At 39.9% G+C, this 12448-nt stretch overlaps 1 protein-coding gene and 1 long non-coding RNA gene across 3 annotated transcripts; one reads left to right on the top strand and one right to left on the bottom strand.

The window, feature by feature from the left end:
• LOC120056164 lies at positions 1–3188 on the bottom strand. Of its 2 annotated transcripts, none has more exons than XR_005477765.1 (3): positions 3007–3188; positions 2633–2710; positions 1–125 (listed from the first exon to the last, which is right to left on the bottom strand). It is a non-coding gene; the product is annotated as an uncharacterized LOC120056164 (long non-coding RNA). The 2 variants fall into 2 exon arrangements; XR_005477764.1 differs by lacking the exon at positions 1–125 and adding an exon at positions 1310–1466.
• A 5378-nt stretch (positions 3189–8566) lies between these two features.
• On the top strand, positions 8567–11924 carry LOC120055666 (SLAM family member 5-like). Its single transcript, XM_039003558.1, has 4 exons — positions 8567–8694; positions 9611–9907; positions 10068–10349; positions 11356–11924. The coding sequence occupies exons 1-4, from the start codon at positions 8646–8648 to the stop codon at positions 11478–11480; spliced, it is 753 nt and encodes a 250-aa protein (XP_038859486.1). The 5' UTR covers positions 8567–8645; the 3' UTR covers positions 11481–11924.
• The last annotated feature ends 524 nt before the right edge of the window (positions 11925–12448 follow it).

Below are 12448 nucleotides of genomic sequence, written 5' to 3'. Positions count from 1 at the left end.
AGCACCGATGTTGGAGTACACCTCTTCATGGATCATGTTTTGAGAGAGTAGGTCTTCAGCTATAGGCATCACCATGGTGACCCTCTGAATGAGCTGGGACCTGTACTTGTCCACGAACTGAGCACCTGTAGAGGGGACATATTGGATGACAGTCTCTCCCCTAAACCAACCACCTGCCACCTCAATAAATATACATTCTATATAAACTTAATTATGATATAAATCAAGTTTAATATCAAGTTTGATATTATTCAGATTCATGGAAAGTGCCATCTTGGTTGATCATCTTGCTATCTTCGTTAATGAGTGGCTACATTGCTGTTCTGGGACTTGCGAAAACAGATTGGGTAAGGCTCTGCACTATCAGAATTCTGCTCAGTTCAAGAGCTGACCACCAGATGGAACCAAACCTTTGTCTATCTAAATCAAGATGGGACAGACGGGCCTTTTACAATGGGAACCACTGTTACATAGTGGGCAGAACAAGCAAGGAGGTGGGCAGAGCCAAGCACAAGCTAGCGAGATTTTATTGGAGCTTTTCTGCACTCATATTTCCGTTAGGGAACGCCTACTCTCTCAAGTACCCGTCTGCAAGAACTTGAATTTGCACATCTTCTAAACAACGAACTAAAAAAATCTTTAAAAAAGTTTGACAATGAGTCAAGTCTACAAAACGTCATATCGCAACAAATTCTAGTTATGCGAACAGAAAAGTGTATTGAGATCGAATGATGACGTCTATGAGAAAACAAGCAGAATGTCGGCCAACTGTAGTTTCGCTATGCTCTATCGCCCCCCTCTGGCTGCCACTGGACTTGCTCTCATCTCCATTACTGGTAGTGAGCGGAAACCTCCACTGGATGATTCAGTTTTTTTACCCCATGTGACACATCTGTGTTTCCCCTTTTAATGTAGGTACTGTAGCTACTGCTTGTATTTAAATGTCACAGATAGGAGACTTGTTGGAAAAACATAAGCCACACGGATTTAAATGTCATTACATAGTAGAAACATGGAGTGGTATAATAAACAGCCAGGGGCTGAGCGATTAGCGCTTTTTGAGGTCGATTTTGGTTCAGTTTTTAAAAAATCCGTTTTTTTTCAATTTCGGTTTCATACATTAAATGCAATATGAAATACGACCTTGAAATAATTTTAGAGCTTTGTAATTGAAATTTCAAAAGACAAATATTGAGAACATTCATTTGACAAATCATTGAAACCATTCCATTGTCTCTAACAACAAAGAATATAGCATTGATTGAGCTATCCCTCTGTACATTACTCTCTCATGTGGTCTGTGTGTTGTGCCGGGAAGAATATGCGCAATGGATTCTGGTCATTGTAGTTAATTACCACGTTTTCTGCATTGAACTAGCGTAAATATTTCTTTTTGAAAACCACAACTCCCTACAGCGTCCCACCGGCCGTTCTTGATTTGAAGTCTCTAGTGCTTGATAGGATTTCTTTGTAGAGAAGCAGGGTGTTGAGGTAACAAAACAAAAACTAAATGAATGGAATTCAAGTAATTGAACCGATGTCGGTCTTTGAGTTGTTAATGAAATAAAACATATTTTTTAAATCAGGTTAGACTGCAATAGATCTGACTAACTGCATTACTGTAGTACATTAGTATAGTTCAGTGCATTTGAAAAATATTCAGACCCCTTGACTTTTTCCACATTTTGTTACATTTTAATCCACCTTATTCTAAAGTGGATTAAAATGTTTTTCCTCATCAATCTACATACAATACCCCTTAATGACAAAGTGAAAACAGGTTTTTAGAAATGTTTGCAAATGTATTACAAAGAAAAAACAGAAATACCTTATTTACATAAGTATTCAGACCCTTTGCTATGAGACTCGAAATTGAGCTCAGGTGCATCTGTTTCCATTGATCATCCTGGAGATGTTTCTACAACTTGATTGGAGACCACCTGTGGTAAGTTAAATTGATTGGACATGATTTGGAAAGGCACACACCTGTCTATAAGGTCCCACAGTTGGCAGTGCATGTCAGAGCAAGCCAGAAGGGTCGAAGGAATTGTCTGTAGAGCTCTGAGATAGGATTGTGTCGACGCACAGATCTGGGAAAAAGATTTCTACAGCATTGAAGGTCCCCAAGAACTCAGTGGCCTCCATCATTCTTAAATGGAAGAAATTTAGAACCACCAAGACTCTTCCAAGAGCTGGCCAACTGGCCAAACTGAGCAATCGGGGGAGAAGGGCCTTGCTCAGGGGGGTGACCAAGAACCCCATGGTTACAGCCTCAAGCGTGCAAAGCTGTTGTCAAGACAAAGGGTGACTACTTTGAAGAATCTACAATCTAAAATCTAACACTTTTTGGTTACTACATGATTCCATATGCATTATTTCATAGTTTTGATGTCTTCACTATTATTCTACAATGTAGAAACTAGTACAAATAAAGATAAACCCTTGAATGAGTAGGTGTGTCCAAACTTTTGACTGGTACTGTATGTTTTTATTTGTAATAAATTTGCAGAAATGTCTAAACCTGTTTTTTGCTTTGTCATTATGGGGTATTGTGTGTAGTTGTGGATAAGTCAAGGGGTCTGAATACTTTCTGAATGCACTGTATCTCAGACCATATCCAGGTCTAACTTACTGTGTTCAGACGACTCCATTTTGTTCATCAGGAAAGGTCACACTGCGGCATTAAGTCGTCTGTCTCTTCACTGGCTGTCTACTAGGGAAACAATGAGTTATGCTCCACAATTATGTGCCCATATGCAATAGCTAATGTTAATGCATACAGTATATGGAGTATTCTCTATGCAACAGATATTGAGACCACTTCCCTTTCTATAGTTTGAAATCTCTGTAGTTTAATTTTTCTTGGACTCTCTGAGGCCCACAAATCCTTTTTATTTTGGTTTCTACGGAAGGCACACCGAAACATATTTGACTTCCTCTTTGTCTTTGTGTTGATAAAAAAACAGCAAGTTTCTGTTTGCTGTGTTCAAGTGGACTTATACTCACCGCTCACATCCACAGCTAAAGTTAATGGATAACATCATGTCTTTCAGATCACATCAATCTAAAGGGTGTAACTTCAACATGTTAAAGGTGCGGGGTTCGCTGACTTGCTGTATGTTTGTGGTTATTTAAAACTAAGACATCTTCCAGCAGAAGGATGGGGGTTTCTCTTTCCTGCTCCCTGACATACTGTAAACCACTCCCCCTTATACTTCCTGGAACTCATGCACGTGCAGCAACGTGGAAGGAGAAGGATCACAGACACACAGAGATTGGGCAAGTTCGTTTTGCATGGCCCGGTGCCCCGGGTGGACCGAGTTTGCACATTTTAGATGTGATTAGCATGAGGTGTAAGAAACAACAACAAAAAATCACAGGACATATCTGATATGGGCAGAAAGCTTAAATTCTTGTTAATCTAACTGCACTGTCCAATTTACAGTAGCTATTACAGTGAAATAATACCATGCTATTGTTTGAGGAGAGTGCACAATTATGAACTTGAAAATGTATTAATAAACCAATTAGGCACATTTGGGCAGTCTTGATCACGAATTTTGAATAGATACGCAATACTTCATTGGATTAGTCTAAAACGTTGCACATACACTGATGCCATCTAGTGGCCAAAATCTAAACTGCACCTGGGCTAGAATAATTCATTATGGCCTTTCTCTTTCATTTCAAAGACGGAGAAAAAAAAATAGTCTTTTTTTCTTTGTATTATCTTTTACTAGATCTATTCAACTACGGTGATTTCACATTTCCACAAATGTCAAAGTGTTTCCTTTCAAATTGTATCAAGAATAGGCATATCCTTGCTTCAGGTTCTGAGCTAGAGGCAGTTAGATTTGGGTATGTCATTTTAGGCGAAAATTTAAAAAAGGGGCTAATCTTAACATCTGCTAACCATGTGTACGTGACAAATACAATTTGATTCGATTTTTATATAAGTGTAATATTGGGATGCAAACTCAATGTTATACATTTCAACTTTATATCTGACGTGGTACAGGTGTCTTCTGTTATTTAAGCCCATAATCATGTGTGAGGTGTATACTTTTGTTTCAAATTAGATTTGTTTAAGACTACCAAGAAACACTTTGTGTGACACTGATTTAACCCACTGCAGTAAAAGTTTAAGAATATCTGTCTTGAGTTCAGCTTAAAACAAAAACCACTCGGATGGGAATAGGGGGCGCTGTTTCCACTTTGGGAAAAAATCGTGCCCAAATTAAACGGCCTCGTACTCTGTTCTAGATCATACAATATGCATATTATTATTACTATTGGATAGAAAACACTCTGAAGTTTCTAAAACTGTTTGAATTATATCTGTGAGAAAACAGAACTCATTTGGCAGCAAACTTCCAAACAGGAAGTGAAAATTCTGAAAATGGGGCTCTGTGTCAGGGCTTGCCTATTCAATTGCCTTATATTTATGGATCTGTATGCACTTCATATGCCTTCCACTAGATGTCAACAGGCAGTAGAATGTTGAATGGGGTGTTTAGCTTGATGTGAGACCGAATGAGAGCTTTTGGAGTGACAGGTCCGCCCTATTGTCAGTATTCAGCTGCGCACCAGGGAACACGACATTGTCTTCTGAAATGCGTTAGGTAAACACGACGAAATGCTCCGTCTCGGACTTTATTTGATACATATGATAATAACATCATAAAGATGGATTTTCAACCGAGTTTGACCAGTTTATTCGACGTTTATTGTGACTTTTGGAATTTTTCGTTCCATGCGCCAAGACTTGATGGACACGTGTGCGCCACAATGCTAGCCAAAGTTGCTAATTCGACAGAAGAAATGGACATTCTAAAACCAAACAACGATTTATTGTGGAACTAGGACTCCTTGCACTACATTCTGATGGAAGATCATCAAAGGTAAGAGAATATTTATGATGTTATTTCGTATTTTTGTGGTATATGTTGGCTCCAACAAGGCGGAGAATTGCTGGGCGCTGTCTCACAATATTGCATTCTGTACTTTGTACTAAAGTTATTTTTATTTTTTTTATCTAACACAGCGGTTGCATTAAGAACCAGTGTATCTTTCATTTGCTGTACAACATGTATTTTTTAGTAAAGTTTATGATGAGTTTTTTGGTTAGATTCCGTGACTGTCCAAAATTTCTCCGGACAATTTGGTGCATTATGGCGACGTATTCACAATGTAAAACCACGATTTGTAGCTATAAATATGCACATTTTCGAACAAAACATAAATGTATTGTATAACATGATGTTATAAGACTGTCATCTGATGAAGTTGTTCAAAGGTTAGTGATTAATTCTATCTCTATTTGTGGGTTTTGTGAAAGCTATGTTTGCGGTGAAAACATGGCGTTGTGTGTTTGGCTATTGTGGTGAGCTAACATAAATATATATTGTGTTTTTGCTGTAAAACATTAAAAAAATCGGACATGTTGGCTGGATTCACAAGATGTTTATCTTTTATTTGCTGTACTGGACTTGTTAATGTGTGAAAGTTAAGTATTTCAAAAAAAAAAATTTGAATTTTGCGCGCTGCGAAATGTTGCGGAATGTTGTGGGTGTTCCACTAGCGGAACCCCGGGGCGAGAAAGGTTAATGTAAAAAAAAAAAAAAAAAAACTCTTTATTGATTGATGTTATCATGACTACCCATCCCCATAAATATTTTGGCTAGTGGTGTTTTTGCAAATGATATTAGCGAACACTGCGCTATTGCTTGCATTAGAGATAGAAAATTGAAAAACTCTGTCCCTTGTATAAATGTGAAGAGAAATGTAAGAAGAATCTCACCCCAGGCTTTCCTTCATGATCTATATTTTGAAGAGCTTATTTCTACTACTTTCATACCAGACCCTGTTCTGGCACTTCAATTATTCTCATCATTTTTTACCTCTCTGGCTGATTAACATGCCCCTTTCAAGCAACTCGAAGTCAAAAAAAAGAAATAATTAATTTTACTCTACTTTACTAAGAAATCAAGCCTGGGTCAAGGCTAGACAAACTGTCTCGTTACCTGATTGGCAGCTATTTAGGCAATTGAGAAATAGGTGCACTGCCTTAGTTAAACAGGCCATATTAAACTACTTCCTTAGCGATGATAGCGAAGACGAAGACGGGGGGGATGTCCAACACGATCATGGTCGGTCCCAACAGTGACCAGAATAGACCAGCTCCTCAGTGCCTGAGAGGACAGAAAACACACAAGCAAGTCTTTATTGTAAAATAGATTGTGCATCTATGCATGTATGGATGATCTATCTATGGGTGCCTGGACACCCTTACCCATGCCATCCATTTAAAAGGAGAGACATCAATGTAGCTACAGGGGTATTATCATATTCTGGACTGATCCACAGAAATACATGAAAGTGGGCGCTCTTTTCAGTGATATTTTTTCTTCTATGAGATTGTAGATATGTCGAATCAATTCATTTGTAACGGGAGTTATCGAACTGTTATCTTTTTGGAAGTGTAGTTTGCCAAGACGTCATCAACGATGAGGCCACACATGGTTTGTAGTTGGCTAAGACGTCATCAACGATGAGGCCACACATGGTTTGTAGTTGGCCAACACGTCATCAACGATGAGGCCACACATGGTTTGTAGTTGGCCAACACGTCATCAACGATGAGGCCACACATGGTTTGTAGTTTGCTAAGACGTCATCAACGATGAGGCCACACATGGTTTGTAGTTGGCCAACACGTCATCAACGATGAGGCCACACATGGTTTGTAGTTGGCCAACACGTCATCAACGATGAGGCCACACATGGTTTGTAGTTGGCCAACACGTCATCAACGATGAGGCCACACATGGTTTGTAGTTGGCCAACACGTCATCAACGATGAGGCCACACATGGTTTGTCGTTGGCCAACACGTCATCAACGATGAGGCCACACATGGTTTGTCGTTGGCCAACACGTCATCAACGATGAGGCCACACATGGTTTGTAGTTGGCCAACATGTCATCAACGATGAGGCCACACATGGTTTGTAGTTGGCTAAGACGTCATCAACGAGGGCGGCCACACATGGTTTGCCAGCCAGTGGTCCCGGAGTTCTAGTCTCGGTGTGAGCTTGTACGGGACGAAGTGGCAAAGCTAAGAAAGCACACTGACCTCCGTCACATATACTTACACACGTCCCCACTGGCTCTCTTTGTAGTGATCTGTCTTTTATTAGACAGTGTATCGGTCATTCAGCCTTGTAGCCGGAGGCCCCCGTCTGATTCTTCCTAGTCTAAACCGGCACCTCTCTTGGAGACCACGACCAACAGGTGGGGCTCTTGTTCAGTAGACGTGGAATCGACCCATGGTTATACTTTAACACGTCCCCATTGGCTCTTCTTGCTGACCAGGTTGCTGGCGTTTCACATGATGGTTCCATCGCTCCTGGTAACCAGCATGACCAGCTGGGGCTTGTGGAGAACCACCTGTGTGATAAGAACGAGGACCAGAATGGAAATACCTTGTTAGACTGTCTTGTGTAGATTTGACGTTGTGTTCTAGGTTATTGTTCTGCTGAAAGGGGAATTCATATCCCAGTGTCTGGTGGAAATCAGACTGAACCAGGTTCTCCTCTAGGATTTTACCTGTGCCATAAATACTTAAACTTTGATAATCATGTGCTGATATTTACCTGTTTCTTTATTTACTATAATAGCCAATGTCCCCTAGTGACTCACCTGACAGGTAGTCAAACCAATAAAAACATTTCTAGCTCACATTAGATACATGTTTAGTATTCAATGTATCTTTGAAGTTGTAAACTACATGTTGTAATATTACTGTAAGAAAATGTTAGTGTGTTCGTGTAAGTGGTTCCAGGTTGAAAGCCAGTGAGGCAGCACAGAACAGCAGAAGGAAATGTTTCATTTCTGAAGATGGAAGTGGTGGAGAAGCCATCGAGCCATGTAGGCCAGTCAACTGATACTGTTAGTTGTGGAACTAGGTACTGGAGCTAGTTACTGGATTGAGAGTGAAAGACTGCAGCTTCTTCTAATACCAGTACAGAGTATTGCCCATTGAGTGAAGGGTGAAGTTTCACTTAGGTACAGATCTAGGATCAGCTTCCCCTCCCACAATCTTAACCTTAACCATTAGTGGGGGAAATTCAATCAGCACCTATGGTCAACTTCAACTCTACCGGGCCCCTTGAGAGGAGGGAGGGGTGTCACACACCTTGTGATATACTGTGGACCCTTTGACCCAATACTACATCAGAACAACTGTTATTCTTTAGTCACTATGTTTGTTGTTTTATATTTTCACTTAGATGAAAAATCCTGAACATACATGGCTCAAATGTTGTTGATCTGTGAATCTATAGTTTTCTACTGTTGCATCTTATTTAGTACAGAAATGTCCTGTGAAGGAATTGAAAATCTCTGTTGGGGACACGCACATAAACACAGGCTCAATTTTAGTTCAAAGTTGTCATTACTTGCAAGACACACAATTAATCATCATGAACCAAACCCATCCCACTGGTGTTACTGCTGTCAGTGTGGTTTGACCCAGAAAAGAGAAGTTGCTCAACAGGAAACACAGACACAAGCAAACATTTCACATGTTAATCTGTCCGTCCGTCTACCTATCTATTATATTCATTGGAGCACCATCTCAACACCATGTCTCTCCTTTTAGGGTTTGGATTGCTGACCTGCATAGCATCATCAGGTAGGCTTTTGTGTATCTCTCAGGTTCTGTTGTGTGGGCCTCATAAAGAGCAGTCAATTGTCATACTTCCGTAAAAGTAAAGATACCTTGATAGAAAATGACTCAAGTAAAAGTCACTCAGTAAAATACTACTTGAGTAAAAGTAAAACATTTAAACTTCAGTATCAAAAGTACATGTAATTGCTAAAATATACTTTAGTATGAAAAGTACAAGTTTAAATCATTTCACCTTCCTTATATTAAGCAAACCAGACGACACAATTGTTTTTTAAGGGAGTCCGTCAGATAACAGGCAGTAGGGATGACCAGGGATTTCCTCTTGATAAATGTGTGAATGGGACCATTTTCCTGTCCTGCTAAGCATTCGAAATGTAACGAGTACTTTTGGGTGTCAGGGAAAATGTATGGAGTAAAAAGTACATTGTTTTCTTCAGTAATGTGGTGAAGTAAAAGTAGTCAAAAATATAAATAGTATTTTTGACCCAATAAAACTACAGACAAATCTAGATCTTCCTGAGTTATACAGTGATGATTCAAAGTAGCCTACAGACATTCATTCAGCTTTGATCTAACTTTATTAAAGAAGCATGATTCTCCAGAGTAGCCTGTTCTCTTCTAGTATAATGTGATTTAGGGCCATGTGTTTTGTGACATGACTGGATGTTAACCTTTATTTAAAGCTTTTTCATCAAACTGTCCTCTTTTATTTTTATGTCAGATCTAACACCATCCTCAGACAATTACTTTCATTTTTGGTGTAATTAAGGCTTTAAAAACAGGATAAAAGCTTGCTATCTCACATGATTGTGCAAAACACAGGGCCCTAATCAATACTTATGGAATTATGGATTCCATCCTCATTATGCCATCCTCATCATCCTCATCACATGAAGTCTTCTGTGTGTTTATTTCATAGAGTCCAGCTCTGTGTTTGTGCTGAAGGGACAGGATGTTCGTCTGGATGTCCAGGAAAATGTTCAACTGAAAGAGTTTGAGGTTTTTAAGTGGATCTTCGGATCAGCCAATATCCTAAGATGCACTGACACATTGTCAGTGAGAGTGTCTCCTGAGTACAACAACAGGGTTGAGTTTTATAAGGGAAACTTCTCTCTGCTACTGAAGAACATACAGGAAGGAGACAGTGGACCTTATACTGCAGTAGTGAGTGGTGACAAAGAAAATACTATTATTGCATACCAGTTAATTCTCCAAGGTATGTTTGACTAGTTTTTCTATTCTTTTCTACAGTGACAGTTACAGTATCAATCAATAGAGCTAAACATGGTGTACAGGTTAAAGGCATATTCATTAGTACTCTAGCTCCTGTACTCAGGTTAATATATGAACAATAATGGGGTTGTTCTTGTTTTCAGAGAGAGTTGAGCCTCCAGTCCTGACAGTGGACTCTGTCTCCTACATCAATGCCACCTGTAGTGTGACTGTGACCTGCAGAGGTCAGAACACCTCTGTCACCTCCAGCTGTAACAGCAGCACCTGCTCTCAGGTGGGAGGAGAGAGTAGAGGGGCTGAGACCTCCACTGTCCCCCTGCTCTCTGTCTATGTGGCAGGGGGTTCCATCATCTGTAACCACAGCAACCAAGTCAGCTGGGCCAACGACACCAAGGAGATAGTGGAACTCTGTCCATTGAAATCTGGTAAGACACACACACACACACACACACACACACACACACACACACACACACACACACACACACACACACACACACACACACCCACACACCCACACACACACACACACACACACACACACACACACACACACACACAAACATCTCAAATACTGTATGTCAGATGTAGACTGAGTGTACAAAGCATTAAGACCTATACTAACTATATATATGAATTAACATACGTGTGAGTTCACAATACATTAAGACCTATACTAACTATATATATGAATTAACATACATGTGAGTTCACAACACATTAAGACCTATACTAACTATATATATGAATTAACATACGTGTGAGCTCACAAAGCATTAAGACCTATACTAACTATATATATGAATTAATATACGTGTGAGTTCGTCATACATTAAGAACACCTCCATATATTGAGTTTCACCCCAAACTTTTACACTCAGAACAGCAGCAATTCATCCAGGCATGGACTCTACAAGGTGTCGAATGTGTTCCACAGGGATGCTGGCCCATGTAGACGCCAATGCTTCCCACAGTTGTGTCAAGATGTGTGGATGTCCAAGCTCAACAATTTATTGAAAAACCCAGCAGCGTTGCAGATCTTGACACAAAACACTGTGCCTGGCAGCTACCAACATATCCCATTCAAAGGCAATTCATTTTGTCTTGCCCATTCATCCTCTGAATGGCACACATACACACTCCATCTCTCAATTGTCTCAAGGCTTAAAAATCCTTCTTTAAACTGTATCCTCCCCTTCATCTACACTGATTGAAGTGGATTTAACAAGTGACATCAATAAGGGATCATAGCTTTCACCTGGATTCACCTGGTCAGTCTATGTCACGGAAAGAGCAGGTGTTCTTAATGTTTTGTACTTTCCGTGTATTAATGGAGGAACTGTAACCTTGTCCCCAGGCTAATTGCACACAGGAGGAAGTGTCTAATCTGCGAGAGGAACTGTAACATATTGTCTGTTTGTTGTGAACCAGTGTCTCCCCCTGCTGGTAGCATGTCTGTGTGCATGCTGAAGATCATCCTGGTGTCTGTGGGGCTGGTCATCATGATCTCTGCTGTCATCACTGTCCACATCAGGGACAGATTCCACTATGGATAGAATCCTGTGTATTGTATTATTTCTACCTCAGACAAAGTGATTTAGACTCATGCTTCATCACTGAAAAAGTAGAGATTCATGATGATTATTATCAGCATTTTGTCTCATCTGGTTTCCTATTTGAAATAATTGTTGGTCATACTGGTCTTGGCCAGTCAGTTGGCTGCTCTTCCCACATAAAGCCTCCAGTTCCCTCGATGGATGATCGATCAGTCAACCTACTTTTGTAGAAATCTTTGACACCTTTTGGAAGCAGACTATGCTCTATAAGGAGGATGGGATCCACCCTAATCACTTGGGTGTCTGGATCCTGTCTCACAAGGCAGCGTTGAGGCATTGACTGATCAAATCACGCTCCTCAAAGGTATTTACTCCCCTTAAAACCTCTCTTGGGCACGTGAGACGGTAGCGTCCCACCTCTTCAACCGCCAGTGAAACTGCTGGGCGACAATTTCAAATACAGAAATACTCATTATAAAAATTCAGAAAAAAAAACATATTTTACATAGGTTTAAAGATGAACTGCTTGTGAATCCAACCACGGTGTCAGATTTAAAAAATGCTTTACGGCGAAAGCATACCTTACGATTAGTTGAGAACATAGCCCACTAGACAAATCATTAAACAGTAGCCAGCCAGGTAGAACAGTTACACAATTTAGAAATAGAGATAAAATGAATCCCTTACCTTTGATGATCTTCATATGGTTGCACTCAGCAGACATTCATTTACTCAATAAATGTTCCTGTTGTTCGATAAAGTCTCTTTATACCCCAAAACCTCCGTTTCGTTCGCTCGTTTTCTTCAGTAATCCACAGGCTCAAAACAGGAAGACAAAAAAAATCCAAATTGTATCCGTAAAGTTCATAGAAACATGTCAAACGATGTTTATATTCAAACCTCGGGTTGTTTTTAGCCTCAATAATCGATAATATTTCAACCGGACAATAACGTCTTCAATTTAAAAG

Source organism: Salvelinus namaycush, chromosome 11 (genome assembly GCF_016432855.1).
Source record: "Salvelinus namaycush isolate Seneca chromosome 11, SaNama_1.0, whole genome shotgun sequence".
NCBI classification, from domain to species: domain Eukaryota; kingdom Metazoa; phylum Chordata; class Actinopteri; order Salmoniformes; family Salmonidae; genus Salvelinus; species Salvelinus namaycush.
Note: the sequence above shows the minus strand (reverse complement) of the source record. Positions and strands in the feature narration are given on the sequence as shown.